Raw genomic sequence first — 26694 nt, forward strand, 5'->3', positions numbered from 1 at the left:
TCTGTGGAGCCTGGGGACCTTCCAAAAGAGTAAGGGCCTAGCAGACCCTGGGGACCTCCAGAACACCATCCGAAGTCTCTTTATATAGGTGGAGCTGACCAATAGGCAGATGGTAGGTGGAGCTGGTAGGCTTCAACTCCTCCCACAAAGTCAACCTTAAAGAGACAGGTCCTTGGCCCATTGAGGCTTGGGCTTTACACAGACTCTGAAGGTGCATTGTGGTTTCCGGCACCAAAGTTATCAGCAGCAAGTGCTTACTGTAAGTTGTGAAGCGATCACTAGACTTGTTTTTTTCCCCAGATTCCCGCATTCCACAGATGCTCGAGTGGATTGAGATCTGGGGAAATTAAGAGGCCAAGTCGACACTTCAGAATGTTCCACAACCCATTATCCTATTATGAGTCAAGGTAACACCCACATGAATGTCGAGAGTTTCTCGCCTTCTTTTCATAGCTCTTCAGAGACTCACACACCTGGCCAGGCGTGATATAAAAGAAAAAAAAAAAGATTCACCATCACACTCGTCCAATGCCCCGGGGTCCATAGGTCGGCATGTGCTCTTCACACCAGAGCCTCCATGAGCTTTACCAAAGACTATTTGTTTGCAATGCCTGTGTGGAGATGCTGTGATGCTGATATGTAGCCACCAGGATTCCATAGACTTGCACATTTCTTCCTCCTTCGAACACATCAACTTTAAGGACAAAATGTGAATTTGCTGCCAGATACCTGATACCTGCTCCGGCAGTGCGTTATCAGAATCTACCAGGAGAGGGCAGCATGGCCGCGTCTGCACACACAGCATTCAATGAAAGTTGCGTGAATAATTGAAACGTGACGATGTCACCAGACTGTGGGATGTAGTTCTGAAATTAAAAAGCAGCCGCGCCAAAAATTAATAATGAAACAGCCCCTCGTAAAATTAACAGAGTCAATGTTAAGCGTTTCCTGGCGTACTAACTCCTGACCGCCAGGTGGCGCAGGTATGAATTTCTACTGAGACTCCTACTAGCAGAGAAGAAGTAACTCTGTAACAGTTGCGTTTTCTGGTCTGCCATTTGATGATATTTATGGAACAGCCGAGCAAAATATACAAATATGCGTCCACAACATGCGGACGACCATCTGTAGCGGGTGCCCATCTCGACCGGCGTCTTGTGGTTATCTGCGTGGGTGTTCTGTAGGCTGACGGAACGTGAAATGTGTTTGGCTTCCTGACACCGAACAGCAGCACCTTTCGCGTCTTCAGATCCGACTTTCGCTTCAGCTTAAACCGTCCGCGATGCAGCAGCCGGAGGGCGGCGGAGGAGAGGCCGCGGTGGGCGTGCGCTTCACAGACCTGCCCGACGCGGTGGTCGCATGCAGGGTGGCCGGGGAGGTCTTCGTCTGTCGGAGCATCAAAGTGAGTTTACACCAGAACGCGGCCCCCTAGGTATATAACCGTGTATTAATGTCGAGCGGGGACCGTCACGTCGCGAAGGAGATTAAGCATCACACCAGTAACGAAAAACGTCTCTTCATGCTGCCAAACTGTTGAATCCACTTCCGTGCTTTCTTAGAAATTGACACTGCTGAAATAACTAATTGAAAGTATAATGGTTTATTCAGATCAAATGCAGGCCCATTGTAAACTAGCTGGACGGCTGTGACAGGAAAACTGTACTTATGCTTTCTTCTTTAACGTGATATATTTTTCTATAAAACCAACCCGAGTTCAAATCCCACTTACTACCATTGTGTCCCTGAGAAAGACACTTAATCCTAAATTGCTCTGGGTGGGGGACTGTCCCTGTAACTACTGATTTGTAAGTTGCTCTGAATAAGGGCGTCTGATAAATGCTGTATATGCAATGATAAAAAGCCTAGATGCCCATTGGTAGGGACAGTAAGGTGTCAGTTGTCATGGTGATATCATCAGTAAAATGTCACCAAAAAAAAATTGGATGGAAAGGACCACTTGTTCAGCTTTGTTTGACGCGTTAGGCTGTGGAAAACTGAGAAATGCATCAATAATACATCGGAGACGCTGAAAATATCTGTACATGGATGACAGCTCAGTGTTTGAAGGGTTGTGGTATTTTTAGGAATTTTAATCATGACACAGACTGAATCATTAGTTTAGGTGTAGATTTTCTTCATCTAGTGTCCTCTTAACCTTTTTCAACTCCGGGTTTGAGGTTATTTGAGTTTTGAAAGGAGCATCTGTAGCCGAGGTTGAACTAATGAGAAATTGCATTTTGAGCTGAAATCCCTTGTTGCTGGTTAAATCCTCAATTACAAAAAATAAACCACCAGTGATCACTATTTTATCACTTTTCTGACACATTTTCTTATTCAACAATCTGGCAAAACTTTTTCCTTTCATGATCATGAAAAAAAATAGATACCTCATAATCATTTTAGTCAAAATAATAATATTCAATATTGTTTATGCAAAGTGAAATGAAAATTAAAAAGTGGATTGTATACGTGAGAGTCCATTTACATTTACAGCATTTACCAGACGCCCTTTTCCAGAGAGACTTACAATCAGTAGTTACAGGGACAGTCCCCCCCTGGAGCAACTTAGGTTAAGTGTCTTGCTCAGGGACACAATGGTAGTACATGGGATTTGAACCTGGGTCTTCTGGTTCACAGGCGAGTGTGTTACCCACTAGGCTACTACCACCCAGTCCATCTTGATCTAAGTATTTTCTGAAAAGGAGGGGTTTTATCTTGCGTTTTAAGATCTTTAGTGACTCTAGATGGTGGTACCAGTGGAGCAGTGTTGGAGGATTGGAGAGATCGAGGTGCAGAGCGAGGGGTGAGGAGAGCTCTGAGGTAGGATGGTGATGACTCTTGCTTGGCTAAAGGAAAACAGTGGAGGGAATTTTTGTCACCTGTCTTTTGACAGATCACAGGCTTTTCACAGGCTGTTGTTGTGAAGACTGTTTAACTGAGATTTTTGCCTTTCACTGTTTAATAAAATAAGGTTTGTTTTGATGTCGTTTGCAGCAAGATCCACTTGTCATCTGTTCTAACCTCTTTCCTGAGGTCAGAGATGCATATCTTTGGTTACCCATTATGGAAAAAATCTTAAGAGAGGTCATGTGGAAAGTGCTACATGGTGGCTGGACCTGCTAAGTCAGCAGGGCAGATTACTTTTTCCTTCAGTTAGGGGAGGAAAAAAAGAAAAAGAGGAACTCGAAAAAAATGCGAGAGACATTTTACAAGCATCTGGAACATTCCTGGATCTTAAAGTAAAGTAGAGGGATTTGTTGTGCCGCAAAATGACAGGACAGGTGACTTCCAGTGGGCCCGAGAGAACTGAGATGTATTCATTATAGGCCGCTGAAAGGATCTCATATATATTAAAGGTCCCCTGATACTGTATATGAAGTTTCTTTCAGATCCAGAATGTCTGAGCTGAAATTCCAGATCCGAATGTCTGAGTTGAAAGTGAAGTGATTGTCATTGTGATACACAGCACAGCACACGGTGACACAACAAAATGTCTCCTCTGCTTTTAACCATCACCCTTGGTGAGCTGTGGGCAGCCATGACTGGCGCCCGGGGAGCAGTGTGTGGGGACGGTGCTTTGCTCAGTGGCACCTTGGCGGATCGGGATTCGAACCGGCAACCTTCTGATTACAGGGCCGCTTCCTTAACCGCTAGGCCACCACTGCCCCAAGAAAAACACCAGAGCATCGCCTTCCCATCAGGGCAGAACCCCGGCCTCCCGCGTGAAAGGCGGGATACTCACCACTATACTAACGTGGAGATGGCTGCCGCTCTCTGAACAGCTAATCAGAAACGCCAAAGCACGCTTTATACATATCGCCATTTCTAGCCACAGCAGGACCATAGACAGGCCAGGGGAACTCGTATTAATGTTAAATAATCTCACAAAGTGAATTTTTCATAATATTCACAGGTATAATTGATAAATATTCCTCAAAACAAACATTTATGCATAACTAAATTTCACCAACATTTTTATATGCTACAGTGCATCTGGAAAGTATTCACTGCACGTAACTTTTTCCACATTAGGTTATGTTAGTCATATTCCAAAATGTAATTAATACGTTTTTTTTCCACAGAATTTTACACTCCACACCCCATAATGACAACGTTTAAAAAAAAAAAAAAAAAAAAAGCCTTTCTTGAGGTTTTGTAAAATTTATATAAAAAAAATCTCAGGTGCATCCTGTTTCCTCTGATCATCCTTGTGATGTTTCTGCAGCTTAATTGGAGTCCATCTGTTGAAAACAACAGTTCATTGCACATGAAAGGCACACACCTGTCTATAAAAGGTCCCACAGTTGACAGTTCATGTTAGAACACAAACCAAGCATGAATCCAACCACAAATCTGGAGAAGGTTACAGAAAAAAAAACTTTGCTGCTTTGAAGGTCCCGATGAGCACAGTGGCCTCCAACATCCATAAGTGGAAGAATTTCAAAACCACCAGGACTCTTCCCAGAGCTGGCCGGCCTCCTAAGCTAAGCGATCAGGGGAGAAGGACCTTAGTGAGGTAGGGGACCAAGAACCTGATGGATACTCTGTCAGAGTTCCTTTGTGGACAGAGGAGAACCTTTTAGAAGGACAACCATCTCCACACAAATTAGGCTAATAAGCACATAGCCAAGATATCAAAGGAGTAGATTCAGGACAACTTTGTCAATGTCCTTGAGTGGCCCAGCTAGAACCCAGGCTTTATTCTGATTGAACATCTCTGGAGAGATCTTAAAATGTCTGTGCACCAATGCTTCCCATCCAACCTGATTGAGCTTGAGAGGTGCTGCAAGGAGGAATGGTCCAAACTGGCCAAGGAAACGTGCGCCAAGCTTGTGGCACTCAAGACTTGTGGCTGTAAAAATTATTTTTATTTTTAATACATCTGACAAGTAATCTTTTTTTTTTTCATGTTGTGTGTAGAGTTTTGGAATAAGGCTGTAACATAACAAAATGTGGAATACTGTGAATACTTTCCAGATGCACTGTGTTTGCTATGGCATATCTATGAAAATGTCTATGGCACAATTCAGCTACCAGCATTTCCAGATCAGAAACGCAAGCACAGATTGGAATTTTCCACAGCCACCAAAAACTGTTGTGAAAATGTGATGCATGTTTTTTTTTTTTTTTTTTGTAAGTAGAGGATAGATAGCATGTCTACACTGTGTAATTTTATAAACAATACATTAATTGCATTGCATGTACTGCAATTAATAAATTAATGTTCTTCAATATTATTTTCTTCCTGATCAATTTGCCATTATTTTACACTTACCCTTGTGCTGTGTTAACAAAAATGTGTTTGGTTGCACGACAACGACATCTCCTGAGGATGCATTTTTGGGAAATTGTGTATAAGTGGGAGGCATCTGAAACTCCCAGGAAAGGTGGGATGTCTGCGGGACTACAGCCAGCCATGCTCCTCTTATTTAGTCTGTCAGCCGAAAGCTTCAGCATTAGCCACTTTCAGGTTTTGTTGCATTAGGTGGGGTGATTTTATTCGGAAGCGGTTTATTCGAATCTTCTTGTATTAGCACTTTTTCGACCGGCTACTTTCTTCCTCAGATTGGACAGATCGCTTCCTTTGCTACTAAATGACTCATGATTCTCTTCTTGCACAGTTAGCAGCACCAGTCAAACATTGAAGGGTCAACTGTCGTATTTACAACCTCTTTTTTTATATACAATATTTTCAATGTCACTGCTGCTAGCACAATACCGTATGCGCTAATGAGAATGCCTTATGGCATGATAGTGCACAATATTCTTTGCAATTGAAATGTATAATAAAAAAAAAAATTCTCATTCATTTGTTCCGTTAGTATGCGTGTACACTTTATTCGTTCATAAAATAGTCAAAGCATTTAACTAAATCCATTCTTGTTTGATCTTAATGTCTGGCCCGTTCTGGATATTGCAGAACAGAACGGGCAAATTATCAGGACCCGGGACTGGCACTGGCACACTGGGTTGTATCTATGGAGACACGGCATGTGGAAAAATGTGTAAATACCTGAGCGGGAGTATGCGACTCCGTCCGCATTGATCATTTGCATGACAAATATGAACGTGTTCGGTGAACACGGCTCCTGCACGACACTGCCTGCGGGCATGCTGTTGTGAACATGTGTGCTGACATTAACAACACTGAAAGGCTGTACAGGTCTAAAAGTTTGAATGGCGCTGTGGCGATGACTAATATCTGGCGCCGTGTTCACTCTCTTTCCAGTGAGAAAAGGAAAGTGGAAAGTTCTTGACCAGCATGTTTGCACGTGACTACAGGAATTTAAAACTATTTCCATTTGTCATCTCACCTCTGCCCAGACAGCCACAGAAGTCATAGGGGTTGGAATGGCTGTCCGCGTTATGCACTACTAAAATATCCCTTTGTTCTGGTTGTGGCCCAGAGGTCAACAAACTCAGCTGTCATCCAAATCTTTACTAAACCATCACAGCCCTGATCAATAAACCTGACCCTACGTTGCTCTGGGGGACTGAAATTGTCAGAAAAATGAGAAAATGCTCTTTTAATATGTGTGTGTGTGTGTTTAGTGTGTAATATTTCTATACACTATGTAGAAATGGAAGCCCAGTTGACTGTAATTAAAAGCGATCTTTGGCTCTGGGGATGTTCATCCCGATCCACCCGCTGTTGGTGGACAGACACCTGTGTGAGGCAGCATTTTCCACTCGCTTTCACAACACAGCTGTGTGACTATGTCTTTTTGTTGTTGCAATGGTGTCTCTGACCAGTGTCTTTGCTCCTTTTGTCATTTTTAAAAAAATTATTTTTTTTTGCTCCTAATTTCTTTGCCTGGTCATTCATCATGAACTGCACAGTGGGTGTGGTTTTCTCAGCTGTTCCTTAACACTTTTCCCATTAGATTAAGTGAAGTGATTGTGTGATGTGCTGTAATTTCAGGCGCTCATGGAATTTTGTACAATAGTGAATGGGGTGTGGTGTATGGGCTCAGAATACCCAGGAAGTCTGACTAGTGAAGGGAACAATGAGTCTTTTGGGTGACGGATTGTTTTACTCTTTTTATCTTTTCACTCATAATGGAGGCTAGTATTTCATAGTTTGTGGGAACAAGCTGGTGACCGTTGCTGTCTCACACGCACACATATCTATAATAATGCTCAAAAAGCTTGAGTGTCCTTACTAGGGTGGGGCAAGTATGGGAACTGTCTTGCTATACTGCTTTCAGTCGATTATATAACACATTCATTTTGTAAGTTATTGTGATTATTTCTTGTGTTGAAAACTGAATTTTGGGCCCATCATTTTTAAATGTTAAACTTTTCAAGCGCTGTGCAAGCACCATCCAATTATATCTATTTATGCATCTTTTCCAAATGCAAATGCGTTGCTATGTTGGTGCGAGCGAGGAGCAATTGGTTGCCATGTGAGTGCTCCCTGCACGGCAGCCACGCCCATTTACATTTACGGCATTTGGCAGATGCCCTTATCCAGAGCGACTTACAACGTGCTTTCAAGTTACCACCGATGAAGAGATCAATTCCTGTTCACTAGGACCCCAACTATGAATACAATCTTTTTATTCACTCTGTTGTAGATTCTGTACACAAGTTCGACAATAAGAAAGTTACACGTTCATTCCACCACTGAGGGGCCAAGACGGAGAAGAGTCTAGATGAATGTTTTCCTTTTACCTTTAGCGATGGAGGCGACCAGGCGAGCAGTACTGGAGGCTCGGAGAATACGAGGTGCAGTGCGAGGTGTAATAAGGGCTGTGAGGTAGGATGGTGCTACTCCATGTTTGGCTTTGTAGGCCAGCATCAGTATTTTGAATCTGATGCGTGCAGCTACTGGGAGCAGGGAGCCCCCCCTCAGATGTTTATGCAAGATGTCCACTCCATATTTTCACAAAATCCGCATGTGGTTGTTTACTTTCAATTTTGTTATATGAACAGGGATGTATTAAAGAATATGAGCAAATGTATTTTAAACAGACACATTTCTGTTCATACACATACTTATTTAAATAATTATTTAGTTTGTGTAATTGGCCAATGTTATGCTCAGATTATTATATCATTAGCAGGCTTATGTCTAATCATAACTCCATGAAAGGTTTTTTCCCTGCTTTGGCGGATGCATTTGTTCATGTTTTATTTGACTGGTCCGTGCATTTAATATACAGCCTTGCCATGGGACAAAGGCAAAAGTAGAGTACAGAACAGCACCAAAGCAGGGCCTGTTGGGTAAGAATTTTTTTTTCTGTTTGGATTTGTTTGTCTCTCTCTCTCTGAAGCTCTGACCTGATTTAAAAAAAAAAAAAAAAAAAACGCCGGCCTTTCAGCTGTGATCGGCCCGTGCAGCCCGGCCCGCCAGCGCTCCGCTGGAATAGACCCGTGCACATCTCCCATTGGAACCGGGAAGGGCCCATTCTTTCCACAAGCCAATATTTCCACCGCTGCCACAGTTTTGTGTCACAGTGAGCTGCCGGCCCAACGTGATGCAGATGATCTTAATCACAGGCATCTGATTATGAGGACGAATTGGCCAAAATCGCTCTGTTTGAGATTAGGGTCATGTGAGGTGGAAACTGAGGGGATTTTTTTTTTTCTAAATAGAGAGCGTGTGGTGGTTTGCTTTTTCATAGAGGAAAAAAAAAAAAAGATCATTAGGACGGAAAGTGTAACGACTTTATTACTTATCAGATATCCAAGTCATATAGGACGGATTAATATCATGCACCGCTGGATGTTTTGGGGCGGGGGTGCTAAACAGGAAAGCGAATCGGCAAGAGGAACTGGCCTGTTGTGCAGTGAAAGAGCCCGTTATCACTTTTGACGTTCACTTTGTGTTTCTCTCATGTTGGATTGAACCAGGCAAGCTGGTACCTGTGCTGCAGCTGCTTATTCCGTTGGCGAGTGCTGCTTTTTTTTCTGCTGCTAATGCTGGATATGCCCTTGACCTGTGTGGCCGTGGAATCGGTTCGTCAATACAGTCGACATGCTTAATACCAGCCAGTAATAGCCGGTTATCCTCGGACCACAGTCCCGAGGGACTGCATTGTCTGCGTTTGATTTGTCCCTTTTAATATAATAATAATAACAAAATTAACACATTAATAGTAAGTGCATGACTGCCGGTGCGAATTGGCATTTAGACTAAGTGTTCCTCTATAAAAAGCATCTGAACATCCCCTGCTTTAAAAGAAGGTTATTTTTAATGATGGCTATTTTTTTCCCTTCTGCACCATCCACTCTTGTTACTTGGCATCCAAAGCTTGGTTATCTTGCAGGAGGATGATGAAGTGCAAGTGTGACGGCTCATAGTTCAGTCACCTCCCAAGGCTGTAATGGTATTTTTTATGAGACAAAGTGACAAAGCTGGGTGTCAGATTTCCAGTCACCTGTTCCAGTGGCTTAAAAGTCCTGTGATGTGTGCTCTCCATTCAGAGCTCTACTCCCCCCCCCCCCCCAAGTTATGTGTCTGACTACTTTGTTTAGGTACTGGAATAGAACTGTACTGATAAAATATTGATATCGGAATAAAAACAATATAAAACACACGGTGGCTATTATGAGCATTTTAATAGCAGTGCATTTTTACAAAGCAGTGATGCGTTCTATGCAGTTCAGACGTCAGAACTGAGATGAATGTTGCCCAAAACAGAAAGTTACAAGTTGGACTGTGCCGTGTGTATGACTCTGTTACATTTACATATATGGCACTTATCAGACTGTCTTATCCAGAGTACAATCAATATTTACAGGGACAGTCCTCCATGAGCAACTAGGGCTTAAGTGTCTTGCTCAGGGACACAATGGAACAAAGTGCGGTTTGAACCTTTGACTTTGAGGTCTTCTGGATCAACATCACATCAGTTACCCATACCATTATGATCAATAGAGATCAGTATGGAGTAGGGCTTTGTTTGCCGTTAAACCAGGCCTGCCACATTGAGCCATGGGCTGCACTACTGGTATCTTGGCACCAAGTCATGTATTTTGAGCACACCACCCCTCAGATGCTCAGTTGTACTAAGATCTGTGCCGATCTATGTCGGTGCAAGTGCACGTTGGGCAGTATTGATCACATTTTCATAATGAAAATTTGATCTGCATCATAAGATGCACTAAGCCACGCTGTAATTAACAGAGTAGAGTTGGTCAGCGCAGTATCCAGTATTACAGCTTTATTACGTGTTTTGAACATTGAGATTGGAGCTTTGTATTGTTGTCTTTCAAATAGATTTCAACTACATGATTGGTCCAGAAAAATAGGTATTGTTCTGACATTGGTGTAAACTAATTTCTGAACAAATACCCCGTCCGTAACAATGGTGCTCTCAGCAAATCACTCCTGACCTGGAGTGCCGGAGTCACTTTTTTTTGCCCCTGTTCCACCACACCTGATTCGGCTCATATCAGCCCTTGACAGGTGCCACTGTAACAGGACACTCAATGTTATTCACATAGCCTGTCAGGTTCCTGTAACTCTCTTCTGGGAGTCTGGAACACTAATCTGTGGCAGAATTCTCTCAGACACTTGTGAGCTGTGTAATTTGAACTCTCATCTTGGCCAACTTCTCTCAATGGGGTTGAGGCGTGGACAGAACAAAACTTTACTTCATTTAGCAGGAACTGTGATTCGAAATGGCTCTCTTGATCATCGTGCTCAACAAGCATTTTTTTTTTTGTTTCCAAGCATTAAAAAAGAATATAGAGATTTACATACATATGCTTGATGGTTGGGCTGGCGTTTTTTGTGTTTAAGGATGGTTTCTTCTCTTGCCGAATAAATGTGGCAGGATCATTTGTCAAGGTTTTCTTTGGAAAACTAATCTTCCATATCCTCAGTCCATGCTTGTGCAAACTGTTGTGGCGTTTCATACGCCACGTTTACTGTGGTCCTTTAGCAACTTATAGTAACTGATGTATGGGATGTTGCTTACTTTTGGACAGTTGGGGGATTGAGTTGTGGAGTCTGAAAGGAGTATAGTGACTGATGACAAGGAGTAATTTAAGGCCTTCACCTCACTACTCTGTAGTCTTGACCATGGTTAGACCTTTGACTAAATGATAAGTGAAGCATGTCTCACTTTACTACACCCAAAAAGCATTCTTGAAAGTCCTTTGGCATCCAAATTAATGGGAAAATGAACAATGTGCAAGTTGAAATTGACAACGACAAATTCCAGTCATTTCTAAATGCTTATAGTTGCTTTGAACCCCGTGATATGACTAGGACAAAACTTAGCTTTCTCATTCTTTCCTTGTTTTTGAGCCAGTAGCTCTATATATATATATATATATAAAAATCAGCAGGTGAGTGGGCGAGCATTCGTCATGTTTGCAGGATCTGTGTGTGTCGTACTTGTGTTTTGATCTTAAGTGACATCCAACTTTTCATGATGCACTTTCCATACAGCATTCTTTCCCCTGGCTTTATTTTGGTTTCATATTTCAGTTTTTCCACTCCCTCATGAAACACCTGCTTCCAGCTCTCTCAGTGTTTGCCACACACACACACACACCCATCCATGTACAGAAAGAGCTTCTCAAGGGCCATGACATGATTGGGCTCACTCTGCTGATAAATGAAGTGTCTGCTCTGACCGCAGTGCAGGGGCGAGCGAGGGAAGATAGACTGAGGGAGAGAGGAGCCGGGCGCGAGAGACGTCACGCCGAGTAAAAATAAGACTGACGTCTGGTACCTGAATAGAGAAAAGCCTCGCTTGGGCATGAGAGGCGCACACACTCTGCAGCTGAAACTGGTCGAGAGAGAGACAGACAGAGAAAGAGAGAGAGAGCGAGAGAGAGAGAGCGAGAGATAAAAGCTGTGAACGATAGAGGGACAGAGATGAAGGAGGGAATTAACACTCATGGAAAGTATGCTGCAGGGAGCTCTTGATAACACAGCTGGCTTCCAGCTCAGTTCAGCTGATTTAGATTTTCCATCCAGGCCAGGGGGAGGGAGGAGAGAGAGAGAGAGAGAGAGAGAGAGGGAGCAACTAATGTAAAAGGGCTGACGGATCAGAGTTGTATGACTGCACAGGTAGAGAAATAATGTGTCAGCGTGGAGCACGACTGGCAGAACTGGAACAAGCCGTAGACCAGAGCCATACGTGTCACATTTTCCACTTCTCTCTCTCTCTCTCTCTCTCTCTGGGCGTGCGTTTGTCAGAGAATGTGTGTATGATTAGTCAGCATGGACTCCGGTCTTGGAGGAAAAAAGGAGGCGTGGTCTGTGTTGTGTGTGCCGGCCCAGGGCCCCTCCTAATTGGGCCAAGCCTGTTGCCGTGGAGCCGTGGGAGGGTCTTGTATAAAGCGGGGAGGCTGGCTCACCAGCCGCCAGAGAGACTTGAAGACGTCCGCTCTGCTGCAGCGGAGAAATACCGCCGCCTTCCAGAACGTTCCTGCAGGCAGTGAGGCAGATGCACCTGCTTGAGACTTAACAGGGATCCTCGCATCGTTTCGTTTTTATTTTTTTTCCCGACAAACGTCAGGATTTGATCGACGAGCCGTGTTCTGAGAACTGAAGAGGAACCCAAGAAACACGAACCACAGGAAGCGGAGGGTCGAGTCCATTTCGTTTTTCCTTGAAGAGACGTGCTCCATTGGCGCTCACCCTGGGGAAGGCAACACGCACACCCGTCTACCGTCCCACCTGCCCTTTGTCTTCTCTCTCCTCCCAAGTCCTGAAGAGAACTGGCCTGCGCTACGGCAACTCTGCCATCATGCACCTGAAAACGATGAAGTGCAACCGCTTCTGTCTGATCGCCTCCGTGGAGGACCCGGACATGTTTAACAGGCCCGAGGCTCGGGTAAGGGCGGCCGGCTGTGATGTGGGAGTCATTAGGTCAGGTCCGGGGCTTGAATGGGTGATGCATGCTAATTGCGCGGGTTTTCCCCTCGGTTGCATTTCCGACAAAAAGATTTGTTCAGAAACGGGAAGGTATTTGGCTTTGCGTAGTGCAGCCAGTCAGACGGGGACTGCTCTTTTTTTTTTTTTTTTTTAAGCTTTGCTTGGTTCAGTTTGGCTGACTGGATCTGGGACGATTACACCGTGGCTCTGATTCTGATTCAGAGGTGACGTTTTTTGGGGATAAAAAAAAAAAAGACGTATCCAATGAGCGCAACACCCTCATCACATTTTGGGCTCTGCCTTTGTCACCCAGCGTAATGGTGACGTGGGTGCTGACGTACGACTCCATATACGCTTACACACATCAAAAAGCCATGCTGCAACCAGCCAACACACACACACACACACCTTTGTCTTTTGTACAGAGCCGTCTGTATCCATGTGTGGTTCCCCTTGCCTCTTCTTGCTGAGCCACCCTGTTGCCTTGGAAACTGGTGTCTGCTGGAGAGTACGATCAGACACAGTCATTTTTATTCTTGGCACTAGATTAGCATTGTGTGCGTCAGTGCTCTCTAAGACAGCACCATCCACAGGCTGTCAATTTGTCATAGGCTAAAAACATCCCTCGAGACGTCTTGTGTAACACAACCCACCCACTATTTATTGATCCCCTTTGCTCTTTGATCGATTTTCTTTTGTCTTGTGGATTCTCTAGGCGAGCTTCGAGGAGCTCTTTCGTTCGTATGACAGAGAGGCGACGTTCCAGTTCTTCAAAAGCTTCCGACGCGTCAGAATCAACTTCAGCGATGCACTGGCTGCAGCCGAAGCCAGAGCGAGACTCCATAAGAGCGAATTCAATGGCAAGGAGCTGCGCCTGTACTTTGCCCAGGTATGGATTTGATGCAAGAACGGGGCTGATACTGAGGAGAAGGATGACTCTGCAGGTCACATAACCTCCATTACACAACAGCTTAGAATAGAATTATCTGTTTTTTTGGTTTTGTTTTTTTGTGTTTAATGACTGATATTTTCTGATATTAACATCCATTTTTCCTCCTCCTTTTTCTACTCTACACCTCTAGTCTGTTCACATAGGCAGCCCTCGACTGGAGCCTCCCAAGCCTGATAAGCAGTTCCTCCTCTCCCCTCCACCCTCACCACCCGTCGGGTGGGAGCAGCGCCAGGATGCGACGCCGGTCATCAACTACGACCTGCTGTGTGCCATCGCCAAACTTGGCCCAGGTGTGTGACGCTCAGCCATGCACCCTGCGTCTCATTTAAAAATAGCAATTAGAGCGATCCATCACTTACTGGCCAGTTTATTAGAAACACCCACAATGAACCTACGCTGCCATCCCAGACAGACCGTAGCTCATCCACTCTCACAGAAGTGTTGATGGTATTTTGCAGGGTCGGGGCCCTGCTGGGTACAAAGGGTCAACCGCCCATAAATATCCAGTAGTCCTGTACTCAGGGCTGGAATGTTCTTAACGCACACAGTATAAAGCTACATAGAGCTATAGATACTCAATGGAAAACAATGCAGAATCATTTTTGTAAATTCATTTTGTTTTTTGATATATATTTTTGTACTTATGTCCTAGGAGAGAAATATGAGCTTCATACAGGAACACCCACTACCCCTAGTGTGGTCGTGCACGTTTGTGAAAGCGATCAGGACAGCTCTGGACCTGAGGAGGAAGTGGAGGGGGCCAGGCGCCCTCGTCCGAAAATAATCCAGACTCGCCGGCCAGAGTACACCTCCACTGTCATGCAGTGAGCGTGGCGACCAGTCCCATCGCACTGATCTCTCTGCTTTACCACCACGGGGCCACAGGGCTGCCATGGCGTGCAGTTGGTCCTCCACACCACAAAGGGAGAGCCTTGGGTTAGAGCCCAGCCCTGTGTGGTGAGAGAGGCACACATCTCCACCATCTCACAGTCGGGAGGGGGGAGGGGATTCATTGCATGTACCTGTTGGTAGAGGGGGGTCATTTTCTCCACAGTAATGGAATACATGAGTTCCGAAGCGTTTATCTTCAGTGAGTGTGGAGAATATACATACTGTTGTGGATTCATATTTCATTTATTTAGTTTTTTTTTTTTTTTTTTTTTTAAGAAGTAGTATTTTTCTTTCTCAGATGGGAGCATGTTGTCCCAACTAATGGGTGTGGTATCTATAGTTACTTTACATTGCTCCATTTTTTTGTTTGTTTTTTTTTATTGAGTTTATTGAAAGTTGGTCAAATAAAAAATGATGCTGTATTGCTCTAGTTAGATTCAAACCATGACACACCATCAAAAGGATGAACTGATCTGGATGATCCCATCTGCTTGATGGGAAATTTAAGATTTTTGTTATTAATTTAATAAGTTAATCATTTTTAGGTAGTCTTTTTGCGTTATGGCAACAGTAGTGTATTCTTATGTTCTGTTTTAACAGCTGTCATCTTCTATATGGAATTTTGATTCAAGTGTGATTAGTAGAATATCAACATGTATATTTTATACAGACAGATATTCATTTATTGATGAAGTTTCTGTGGTCTCTTTTTTTTCCAGAGCTGTGTGTATGTTAAGAATTCTTTTGGTTTGCTCGTTCATAATAATAATTACTATTTTTAATATTATTAGCGTTATTTTTAATTATAATTTTGCACCAAATAGTGCTTACAGACTGTTCAGCCTTATTAGTCATAGACATTTGGTTAAGGCCCATCACTGTGTCAGGGTTAACCACACCGATCAGTCCTGTGTTGGTTTATCAAGCGTCAGGTTCGGTGGGCCTGTAAGCTTTCATAATTTGGCTTTTATTATTGTTATTATGCCAGACATTCCTCATGAGCATTCCTGTCGAAAGCATCATGTCATTGTCCCTGTGCTCTTAGTAAAGCCACTTTGTGCTGTTACATGGGTACCGGAGGCTTTGCCCAAATTCGAATCTGCGGTATATTGCATGTTTGTACTTTTGTACTGTCTTTAATGTTGGTCTTTTGTCTTTGTTCAAAGGCTCAACTTTTTTTTTTGTTTTTTTTTTATTAAAGACCCACTCATGAGTTTGTATGTACGGCAACTCATTCATGAAGCATATAAAAATAAACTGTTTAAATGACAGGAAAGTCCTTTGTTCCCTTGCGCACTCCTTGGTGACGTCTCAGGCTAATCACACATACTTGTCCATGTCTGCAGTCATTTCAAAGCATGACTAAGCGCTCACTCCCCAAAAGGAGAAATGGAAGAGTGATTCATATCCAAGGACGTTTCAAGGTGATTTGTGATGCTGCCTTGAAATTGAATCCAGGGCAAGTTGCTTTTTTTCAATGAGCCTCATTGTTCACTGTGTAGATACAAGGTCATACAGGTATGCTGTTGGATCAAAATTAACCGCCGCACGCTGATTCCTTGGTACGATAGCCTGGTAGTCCATTCGTCTTTCAGCACATGTCTAATTTGATCCGCAAACAAAAAAAAAAAAAAAAACTAAAACACCTTTATTATTTTTCAAGTAATACAATTGCATGATGAAGACAACATTTCCTGATGATAACATTTGCATGTTCAATATATTGCTAGAGCCTCTCGTTACCCCATCCATGAAAAGCAATCCTCAGTTTTTTCATGGACACGACCTTGACTCCTCCTAAACTAATTAAAGCTGTTGACATCCAGGAGAACTCGAGGAGTGGGAGTGATTGGATCTGAGCAGTAGACCCTCATGTTCATGATATGTAGATATCGGCATACAGGGGTTGGATCTACAGTATACGCCCTCTTTATAAAGAGTAATAATCTGTGGAAGAGGCCACAGAACAGTGGTGAGAAACAGTCGTTGCTCCACGTTGGTCGCCGTTACTTAATCCCACCATTTAAAGGTAATCAATATTTCCTATCTGCTTCCTTCCAGCTAGACCAGAAAAACTGCTCTTCTGTGTGGACTGAGGATCGTTCCAGTGATTTGCTACTTTTAAAATCTAGGGTAATTTTTACCCTAACCTATTTTTCCATAAAAGAAAATATTGATTGGAAAAATGAGCAATAATGATTTCTCATAGTTAAACCCATATGTAGAAAAGCCAGTTTGATTGCTTCTTTAATCAGTGCAACAGTTTTCAGCTCTACTAAGATCAATGAAAAAATGTTTTTCAATATTCAATGGATCTTTTAAAATGACACAGTATCATTAGTGAACACAGTATCATTCCAGTAGAACCCACAACTGATAGTTGCTGATAATGGTCCGCTCTACGCAAATCTTCCATCATTAACAGCAATTTCCAGCTACCAAAGCCATGAATAATGTCTGGCCTGGTGGGTGGTAGTAGTCCATTGGGTAAAGGACTAACCTAAGAGCCAGAAGACCACAAATTCACAGGATCACACCCCCACTTACTATCATTGTGTCCCTGAGCAAGACAATTAATCTTGAGTGTCTCCAGGGGGACTGTCCTTGTAACTACTGATTGTAAATGGCTCTGGATAAGGTCGCCTGAAAAGTGCCATAAATGATCAATTTGATGGACAAAACAAGAAAATATCTAAATGACCATAATCTTTTGACATTTTGACATTAGCCCGAGGTGGATGCAGTGCAATGCTCCTTCACAACAGCACAGACTTGCACTCTCTGCTTGTCTCCTGGCTCCAGCAGTACCTGAATGGGACACTGGCACCGGCTGGACCGGCAGTGCAGCTGACGCACACCACCAGCCACGCTGCCCTAACCCTACCTCTGGTTCAGAACCAGGTCAAGGGTGAGGGTCAGGGCATGATCTACATCTTCCTGGTGGTCGGGCTTTTCAGCTTCTTCACCTTTGGAATCATGATGAGCTACATTCGTTCCAAGAAGCTGGAGAACTCCCAGGACCCGTACCACCAGTACATCGCACAGGACTGGGACAGCATATTGACACCTCGATCAGTGGTCATCACAACGGGCCAAAATCAGGGTCTGGCCAGAAAGGACCCACTGGTCATCAGCAACCCTACGGTTTGTCTCCCAGAATGAGGCTGAATCAGGACTACAAGACCAAAAGATTGTTTTGCTGAATTAGCCAAATGCAAGTTATAGCAAATTAAAGCTATAAAGCATAAAACCAAAATGTAAAAACATAAATACTTGTATTGGTTAGTCTCGTTCACATTTAATTCAGTACATTGTGTGTGCACATGTGTGGTGGTCAATCAATGGAAAATGTATTCACTTAATAAAAGACCATGTCTATAATTGATATAACCATGTAAGTACTGGTTACAACTAATATGGACAAAAATAAGACTTCTGAGTAATTCATTTAATTACATTCTGGAGATACCGAGAGATACACACAATACACCCATGTGTGGTAAAAGGATGACAGGGACAGTATAGGATTGTGACGCGAAACAATGTCACAATCGTGCAACCAAACATCTGGCAAGAGACCAGTGCAATTTTGGCAGATTAGAACACGGGCAGTACCAAAAATAAGGAAAAGAGTGACCGTTACACTTGAGTTGACCTCATGTGTCCCCTAGTGGAGTCCTTCAGTAATACACATAGTATACACGACTGGCAGGAGTTAGAAAGCACTGCAAAACACAGTTTTCAAAATGTTTTTACAAAAAACAGGTTGTACAGACTGTAGTAACGCATTATTTAGCATTAGAGGCTCAAACCATTAGGGTTTGGGCCCCATTTATTTCCAAAAATTGCTGCAACCGATAAAGTGAATACATTTGGTTATTTATTTATTATTTTATTTTTTATGAAATTGACTTTCATATCCATTCAATTACACTGACCTTACGAAACCAGCCAGTTACATTTGTTTTAGATACTTCTAAAGTGCTGTTGAAATATATTACTTTGAAAGAGAGGGGATTTTTGTTTGTTTCACTAAGAAGTGTCTGCAAATGTAGTCGCAGAGCACACAAATCTCAAGGCTCAAAAATGCACCCATCATTCACTCCTCATGTCCATTCAGTTTACGCTGTGATTTCAACTAAATAACAATCTGCAGGCAAACAAACCAGAATCCAACTTAATTTTTTTTGGTTTTGTGCAAAATGGCTGAGAGTCTACATCAACTTTAGTAGGTTCTGCATCCACGCAAACAGCCCTTGTCTGGTAGGTACCTGTGTCACCTCCTTCTTTTTTCTCTCCTGAGACCGGAGCTGGTCTCAGAACCCAAATTAAGCATGTAATTAAGCATGTTGCAACTCGTTTATTTTTTTAGAAAGTATATATAAGAGTCTTTAACCGAATAAATAAATTATTATTGATTTTCGTCTTGACACTTTTTGATGTAATGAGTTTAAATTTGTACAAAACCACTCATTATTGACAGCAGCATGTTAATGTGTTAATGGAGAATTTTTTTTATCAATACTTCATGCTTTGCATCCTGTCATGGGAGGTGACTGGAGCATTGTCAATTGTAATGAGGTCACACTGCTCCTCTTAATGCCGTTTTAGACAGATGAAGTATTTTCTCAAGACGTTAATTTTGAATATGTTCTGTCCCACCTGTAATCAACATTTTTATGACAATGTTACAATTATATTACAGATATAATTTAGTTTTTTTGTTTGTTTCAGTAAGATGTGCCTGCAAATGTAGTCGCAGAGCAAACATACCAGAATCCAACTTAGAAATCAGAATCAGTGCAAAATGGCTGAGAGTCTACGTCAACTTTAGTAGGTTCTGCATCCACGCAAACAGCCCTTGTCTGGTAGGTACCTGTTTCTCCTTTCCCATATCCATCTGCTCCATCTCTCTTCTCCTCTCCTCCCTCCGCTCTTTATCCGCCTTTAAAGCTCGCTCCACCTCCCTCTGCGGGCTGAAATGAACCATCTGTCTGCTGAGCAGAGGCACGATCAGGTTGAACGTGTCCACTTTCTTATTCAGTTTGGCCAGTTCGACAGCAAAGGCCTCACAGTGTTCCTGCCACTTCGCCTGCTCCCTCGGCCTCATGGTGTCTCCCAACCTCCACCGAGCCTCCAGAAGGCTGCTCCGCAGTTTGACAAGCTTCTCGCGGATGTCCTTCTGAGCCACAATCCACTCGGGCTGGTAACCGTTGTCGATGAGGATGCGGTTGAGGTTGTGGGTCATGGGGTCGGCGTAAGGGTTGTGGTCGAACTTGTTGAGGGGTTTGCCGGAGCCGCTGAGATTGCGGAAGTCACCTTTGGCCATGGATTCTTGGATGAGGTCCTCCACCAGCCGCTCCACCGCCTGGGTGATCTTGATCCTCTGACTGCGCCGCCGCGTATCCCGCTCCACCATCGCCTGTTCCTCAGCCGCGGCCTGCTCCATTCCCTTACGCCGGTACTCCAGAACCTGGTCCGTGGCCCGGTCTATGCGGATCTGCCGGTACTGTCGTTCACGCTGGCTAGGTGTACCGGAGCCCACCCCCTCGAAGCTGAGGTAGTGCCTGTGCTGTGGGGCGAGGCCTTTTGACTTGTCATCCTCCTCTTCTTCGGTTGTGCCAGTGTACCTTGAAGCTGATTTCTGCCTGGCCAGATGGGCCAACACTGCCCTGTACGCCTCCTCAACACGCGAGAAGAACACGGCGTCTGCGGTGGGCGCTCCGGAGTCAGGGTGGTACAACTTCGCCATGCGCAGGTAGGCCTCTCGCACCTCAGCCTGGCTACTCTCTCCATCGCCGGGAAGCTGTAGCAGGCGGTAGCTCTCCTTAAGGCCGTGGCTCATGCGGGGGCCGTGGCTGAGAGCACGGAGGGCGGCTGAGCAGTGCAGCGGCAGAACGGCTCGGCGGAGATGCACCCTGAGTAGCCATGGTGTCCCAGGGGAGACCAACATGCTTGTCCCCATCACCGCTGCCAAAAACCTGCCCGACACAAATGCACATGCACATTTCACACAGCATGTTATATCATAGCAAGAACATTTGATCTAGAGCTTCAAGCTTCACTAAAGAAATATTACTAGGCACTGACATTGATATATACATGAAAAATTATAAACATTGAAAAATTACATTTGGTCATTTTTAATATATAATTATATCGTAAATAGATTTAGCAGCATCTTTACCATTTGGTCACTCACAGAGTGAAAAGGTCACTCACATTATCTAACTGCAGTGCTAGCTAACTGGGGTAGCATTAGCTAAAGTTATGTGACTAAAGATCGTGACAGCTTTATTTTTCTTTTTTTAAGCATAGTCAAAGGCGCCAAACAAACCTTATAAAAAAATTATAAGTTATTCCATTGCCAAAAGTGTCTGCCAAATATTCTTGCGAGCATGGTTTGCATTCGTCCTACAGCCGCGGCCATTGTTATTATTTCGGATGGACCGCAGTGCACGCTGGGATATGTAGTTTTATTACTGTTTCGCTTAAACATGCGTATAACGTCGTTCAAATGGTCAAAGCTCATTCATATCTGAAATGTCAATATTTTAATATTATTTTGACTTAAATGCAGCTGTGTATTTGACGGGTGGCAGAATTCAGCTTTTTTGAGCTATTAGACTGGAGCTGGTCTCACAACCCAAATTAAGCATGTAATTAATGTTGCAACTTGTTAATTGTTTTAAAAAGTATATATTTAAGAGTTATTTAAACAGAGTCTTTAACCAAATAGATAAATTATTATTGATTATCGTCTTGACACTTGATGTAATGAGTTTAAATTTGTACAAAACCACTCGTTATTGACAGCAGCATGTTAATGTGTGTTAATGGAGATTTTTTTCCTCTGTATCAATACCACATGCTTTGCATCCTGTCATGGGAGGTGACTGGAGCATTGTCAATTGTAATGAGGTCACACTGCTCCTCTTAATGCCGTTTTAGACAGATGAACAAAATTAACTATTTTCTCAAGATGTTCATTTGGAATATGTGTTGTCCCACCTGTAATCAACATTTTTATGATAATGTTACATAAAGTTATAGTTTAATTTTCTGTTTTGAACTTAAACCCCTTTTGTCCCTGATAATATAGTATAATAAATGTCTGTTAAATAATCTTTTCATTTCATTGAAAAGAAAGTTGAATTTGTAGTGCTGGGACCATTCTGGCTTTTTAGCTTTACAAGTAAACATTTTATTCCCAGAGGATCATGGGAGCTTTTCATCATCTAAAATCAATGCTGCCGAATCAATGGTCTGGTGGGGAAAGGCTTTTTCCTCAGTTCAATCTGTGTCACATGGAAGAGCACAAAAGAGCATTGGGCGCAAAAGCTCGGTTCTAGTTGGATTTCTTGACGGCATAATGAGCGGTGAGATGACAGACTTTACCGACGAGGAGCTGGAGAACTTTTTGCTGAATCAGGTAATAGAGATTTCACAGGCAGTGTAGATGGTTTAGCGAGGCAAAAACATTGTTGTATACATTTATGTATAGTTTTCATTGCGTATTATCATTGTTAATGTTAGAATGTTGCTTTGTTTTTTGTCTTTGTCCTGTATGCTGCATGCTTCATTCAGCTCTGTGACTGATTGAAAAAGTTATCCTAACTTGTTGACTGACTAGGTGGATCTTAGACATAGAAAGGTGTCTAAAACTGTTGAAGAGGTGCAGAAGATTGTTAAAGACCTGACTACTGAGGTCAGCACCAAGGATGCCCATTTTCAGTCCATTGCCCATTCCGGTGTTAACAACGAACACTTGAAAGTAAAGAAAACCCCCTGAAATCATATTTTCTAACAAAGCGTTGCCAGCGCTGAGAATGCTGAAAATGAGATGATTCTTTATTCAGGATCAGCCAGCTTTACTGTCTAAATGGTCGGCTCTACTGAAGGGAAGGTCTACGTTCAACCCTGCAATCCAGGTAGATGCGGCACTGCCTTTTATGCTGATATGTTTAATGAGCGTATTGAGTTGGGCGTCATGACTTCATGAAGCATATATGAACAGAATATTGATAAAAGCCACTGACTGGTTCTCTGACTATCCTCTGGCTGACAGGTCTTGACACCCACGCTGATTCTGATCGCTGTGCCATTGCGGGGGTTGATGGGATACAAGGAGCTTCACACTAGGCAATGGCGGTACTACACCATCACTGGCTCCCGACTGCTGTCTCCAGTCCGGGACCCGGAGAAGTTGCACCAGTGGCTGGAGCTGGAGAGTTTCCTGAGCCCTGCGCAGGAGTGGCACGACAACTGTGTGGCAATGGAGGGGGACATCGTACCTGCAAAGGTGGTGAACGTCTTCAAGGAACAGCTGGAAGCTGCTATTAAGACCTGCAGGCTGTCTGGTGAGAGTTCAAGTTATACAATGAAAAAATAAATATATATATAAGCAGTATCCATTAACCTCTCCTCTTATGCAAAATGCTCATTTCAAACATGATCCAAAGAAACACTCTTGTCAATAAAGCCAATCCGGGAATGGTGTGGTGGCTGAAAAACCAGGCTCTTTTGGATGGCAGTCAGGGCACATGCTGTTCAAATCTCCAGCACACCCCAAAGATTCTCAAAGCGGTCAACATTGAGACTCATTCATTCATTGAATCAAGCCCTTTGATCCTCTTGGGTGCATAGGCTGTTGGTGAATATCCTCTACTTCTCTCTGTCTATGGCTTTTTGCTCGAGATCTGCCCAGTTTGCTCAATCTCTGACATTTCTGCATGTTCCTGAGATGAGGGTGTGGCCAATCCAAATATGGGTCTTGATTTGTTTTTTCCACAGGTCCACATTGTTCACTTTGTCTTTCCATAAGATGTTTAGTATCCTTCTTAGCCAGGTGTTGATGAATGTTTGCAACCTGTGCATTTTGTGTTTTGAGGTTCTCCGTGCTTTGCATCCAATACAGCTGCTACCTACCTTGCTGCAACCTTGTCTTGGTGGGTTTGCTTGTGTTGCCCTGTGACTCTGATGGGAATATTGGTGAGGGTTCGTACCCTCAGTAGGTTCAACCATGATGGTCAGGTTTCTAGAGTGGAGGGCAGACAAAAGACAGCAACCAGGTTGGGGGGTTTGGCATGAAGTCAGCCATCCCATCCTGCAAAAAAACGTTCCAGTATTGACAAATAAAAACCTGGACTGGTAATCCGGTGAAAATCCATGTCTCATTCTCTGTGAACCCTGGCCCAGTGAACATATATTCGTGTCATAAGGAAACACAAAATGCATGAATGGAAAAGTGTGAATAGAACAATAGGACTTCCGGCTGTTACATCATTAATTACGGAGATCAGTGGCAATTTAAGATCTATATAATGGGTGGGAACAATTTAATAAAAATTAAAAAACCTATTTGACTCAGCTTGGTTGTTACCCATCATTGTGATTACATGATCCACATCATCGATCCACAGCACATCACTGTTAAATCCCATGTATGGGTTCTGCTTTGATGAATTACATGACCAAGCATGACCAAGCCAATCTGTCAGTTTATGTCAATTTGGTGTTTTATTTTTCAATGTGCCACTAGAGGCATTCATTTTTATTTCCCCTTCCCCTTATTTTTTAATTCATGTCTTTTCTACACACATACCAGACAAAGTCACCATTCAGGATTCAGTGGGGTCCGTAGTTCGTGTTGCTGTAGAGACATCGGAAACGCAGGTTCAGGTGGAGCTGGTGCCAACAGTGGAGCTGATGAACTGCTGGACCAAGAAAGCTCGCTGGCCCCGCCTCCTCCAAAAATGGCCTTCTGCTGAACGTGGTCGCTGTGTCAAGGTCAGGGTGTTTAAGTGATTTTATTAAATCATCTGGTCATGCTTCACCATGCGAAACCCGCAGTTCCAGTCTACAGTAACTACCCTTGCGCTGGCTGTTTGTAAAAGTGTTGCACTGACTGGTAAAAGTGATTCTCGTTTTTGTAAATTTGTTTCGCACGTTGTAAATTTGCTATATGAAATGTTATTTTTAGTTTGTGAAATGTTAATTTGTTTTGCACTTGATGGCCATAAATCTCGCTGTCTTTATGTGCCCTGTCCCAGCAGTCATTTGGGTTTAACCTCATGGCTACATCCAACTACCACTGGCTGCTGTCATTTTCGCGTGCAGAGCAGGTACTGCTAGGAAGCATAGATGAAGATGGTGGCTGTCGCAGGAAGTGTTACAGAATCGTGCGGCAGCTGAAGGAAGATTTGTGGTGCCCTGGTAGCAAACCTGTCATCACCGCCTTTCATTTACAGGTACCTGCCACAGGATAGGAACTGTGTCGTAATTTTCAACATAAATAGGTTTGATCTACGATTCATCTGAACGTCCGTTGCACAATGCCCTGCCAAATATATGTACATTTCTGTGCCAATCATGTGACAATCACTTCACTTTATTTCTGTCAAATTTTTTCATTTTCAAGTCAATTTTCAATAAATATTCAGAAATTACAGAATTGAATTGTTATGACAGATGATGATAATACACTTTCCTTGTTGCAGACACTGCTGTTCTGGATATGTGAGAAGTATCCCAGCATCAGCGACTGGAGGAGTCTGAGGGACAGTGTGCTGCGTCTGGTCAGGAAGCTCCATAAATGTGCCAGCCAACGCTACCTGCGCCACTACTTTGTTCGTTCCTACAACCTGCTTAAGTACGCCAACACCAACGAGCTAGACGACCTAGCCAAAAAGATCTCAGAGTTCCTGGACAACCCAGGAACATACATTCACTAGAATTTGCTCTTCTATACTATACCTTATGTGTATGTGACCACATGGAACCAGACACACACATACTCACAAATTGACACACATATGCACTCACATATATAAAATAAACTTGGACATTATTATATGTGAATGTGGTTTCACTGTTGAAGTAACAGTATCAAGACAAAAGAATTTGCTCATTTGTTGTATTTGTTTTTGGTTTCATACGTATTTCCATACAATATTATACCAAATTATTCTTGATCTGTTTTCCCCTTTATGTATTTCCTACATTATAGAATGAAGCTTAGAGGATATTGGTTTGCTAGTAGTATGCAACTTTTATCTACTGTTAATTTATCGAACGAGCAGCTATATAGACTTCAAATAAATCTGCATGAAATGTTGAAAATGATATGGTGTGAATTATTGACAATGATTATGAGAAAATTCACACACTCACTCACCCACTCTATCTAGATATCTATCTTTTTAAAGTGAAGTGAAGTGATACACAGCACAGCACACAGTGCACAGATAGATAGATAGATAGATAGATAGACAGACAGACAGACAGACAGACAGACAGACAGACAGAAAACAATTAGTAGTCATAATGTATTATCAAATCTTATCAAATCACAGACATAATACTATATAGTGGTTGATTGTTTGATCATAATAAATGTACTTTGATTTGCCACTAGGTGGCCCGTTGATCCCACTCTGTGTCCAGTGTCCCAGGATGAGCTCTGATAACTTCAACCCTGCTTAGAATGAAGTAGAAAGTGAGTGAGTGATCCTTGATTACACCAGATGGTGCTCTTAGACTTTCAGTTGAGTGGGAAAAGAGCCTGCCTGTCTAGATCAACAGGATTACACATTTCTCTCTAGCACAAGTTCTTCAAATTTTCCGGATTCATTCTTGGGCCACATGGTTAGAGTTATAATTCTCAAAACAGTGAATAGTGAAATTCTCACAGTGAATGTATTCAACAGGTAACCGGTTCTGAATCAATGAAAAGAAATGCTAAAATTGCAGAAATGTGATTGTATGAATGAGAACCGTGCAGCAGCATTTTGTCTTTGTTTTAGGAATGCAATGGTCCCCAGTAAACAGGCTCATAAATGTAATGAAAGTAGTCGAGTCTTTAAAATACATCACATCGTAAATATTTTAGATGAAGAATATTGGATCTTTATATTAATAATTCATTATTTGATAGTGAGACCAGGCTTTATTTCACAAGGCCTTGTATATGTATACATGATAAGCACAATACTTGATATTACAATGATAT

General features: G+C 42.9%; 4 protein-coding genes across 6 annotated transcripts; 3 read left to right on the forward strand and 1 right to left on the reverse strand.

Annotated features, from left to right (window-relative positions):
• The first annotated feature begins 1006 nt into the window (after nt 1-1006).
• Nucleotides 1007-15960, forward strand: rcan1a (regulator of calcineurin 1a). 2 transcript variants are annotated; one of them, XM_028991327.1, is made up of 4 exons: nt 1007-1402; nt 13557-13730; nt 13924-14083; nt 14446-15960. In XM_028991327.1, the coding sequence occupies exons 1-4, from the start codon at nt 1283-1285 to the stop codon at nt 14619-14621; spliced, it is 630 nt and encodes a 209-aa protein (XP_028847160.1). In that variant the 5' UTR covers nt 1007-1282; the 3' UTR covers nt 14622-15960. The 2 variants fall into 2 exon arrangements, with proteins under 2 accessions (XP_028847160.1, XP_028847161.1); XM_028991328.1 differs by lacking the exon at nt 1007-1402 and adding an exon at nt 7731-12800.
• Nucleotides 15961-16663: 703 nt separating this feature from the next.
• LOC114797209 (potassium voltage-gated channel subfamily E member 1-like) lies at nt 16664-17999 on the forward strand. The gene is made up of 2 exons (XM_028991939.1): nt 16664-16713; nt 17413-17999. The coding sequence occupies exon 2, from the start codon at nt 17433-17435 to the stop codon at nt 17844-17846; it is 414 nt and encodes a 137-aa protein (XP_028847772.1). The 5' UTR covers nt 16664-16713; nt 17413-17432; the 3' UTR covers nt 17847-17999.
• A 118-nt stretch (nt 18000-18117) lies between these two features.
• On the reverse strand, nt 18118-21128 carry dnajc28 (DnaJ (Hsp40) homolog, subfamily C, member 28). The gene is made up of 2 exons (XM_028991657.1): nt 21022-21128; nt 18118-20665 (listed from the first exon to the last, which is right to left on the reverse strand). Exon 2 carries the CDS (start codon nt 20647-20649, stop codon nt 19504-19506), a length of 1146 nt encoding a protein of 381 aa, XP_028847490.1. The 5' UTR covers nt 20650-20665; nt 21022-21128; the 3' UTR covers nt 18118-19503.
• Nucleotides 21129-21996: 868 nt separating this feature from the next.
• Nucleotides 21997-25797, forward strand: mab21l3 (mab-21-like 3). 2 transcript variants are annotated; one of them, XM_028991748.1, is made up of 7 exons: nt 21997-22116; nt 22318-22458; nt 22544-22615; nt 22753-23044; nt 24292-24473; nt 24737-24934; nt 25184-25797. In XM_028991748.1, exons 1-7 carry the CDS (start codon nt 22057-22059, stop codon nt 25415-25417), a joined length of 1179 nt encoding a protein of 392 aa, XP_028847581.1. In that variant the 5' UTR covers nt 21997-22056; the 3' UTR covers nt 25418-25797. The 2 variants fall into 2 exon arrangements, with proteins under 2 accessions (XP_028847581.1, XP_028847582.1); XM_028991749.1 differs by having other exon boundaries at nt 24740-24934.
• The last annotated feature ends 897 nt before the right edge of the window (nt 25798-26694 follow it).

Source organism: Denticeps clupeoides, chromosome 9, assembly GCF_900700375.1.
Source record: "Denticeps clupeoides chromosome 9, fDenClu1.1, whole genome shotgun sequence".
Lineage (NCBI taxonomy): Eukaryota > Metazoa > Chordata > Actinopteri > Clupeiformes > Denticipitidae > Denticeps > Denticeps clupeoides.

Coding starts and splice junctions, on each gene's coding strand:
- rcan1a (XM_028991327.1), top strand. CDS start 1,283: ATGCAGCAGCCGGAGGGCGGCGGAGGAGAGGCCGCGGTGGGCGTGCGC. Junction 13,731..13,923: donor TGCGCCTGTACTTTGCCCAG/GTATGGATTTGA, acceptor CTACACCTCTAG/TCTGTTCACATAGGCAGCCC. Junction 14,084..14,445: donor CATCGCCAAACTTGGCCCAG/GTGTGTGACGCT, acceptor CTTATGTCCTAG/GAGAGAAATATGAGCTTCAT.
- LOC114797209 (XM_028991939.1), top strand. CDS start 17,433: ATGCTCCTTCACAACAGCACAGACTTGCACTCTCTGCTTGTCTCCTGG.
- dnajc28 (XM_028991657.1), bottom strand. CDS start 20,649: ATGGGGACAAGCATGTTGGTCTCCCCTGGGACACCATGGCTACTCAGG.
- mab21l3 (XM_028991748.1), top strand. CDS start 22,057: ATGAGCGGTGAGATGACAGACTTTACCGACGAGGAGCTGGAGAACTTT. Junction 22,616..22,752: donor CGTTCAACCCTGCAATCCAG/GTAGATGCGGCA, acceptor TCTGGCTGACAG/GTCTTGACACCCACGCTGAT. Junction 23,045..24,291: donor TAAGACCTGCAGGCTGTCTG/GTGAGAGTTCAA, acceptor CACACATACCAG/ACAAAGTCACCATTCAGGAT.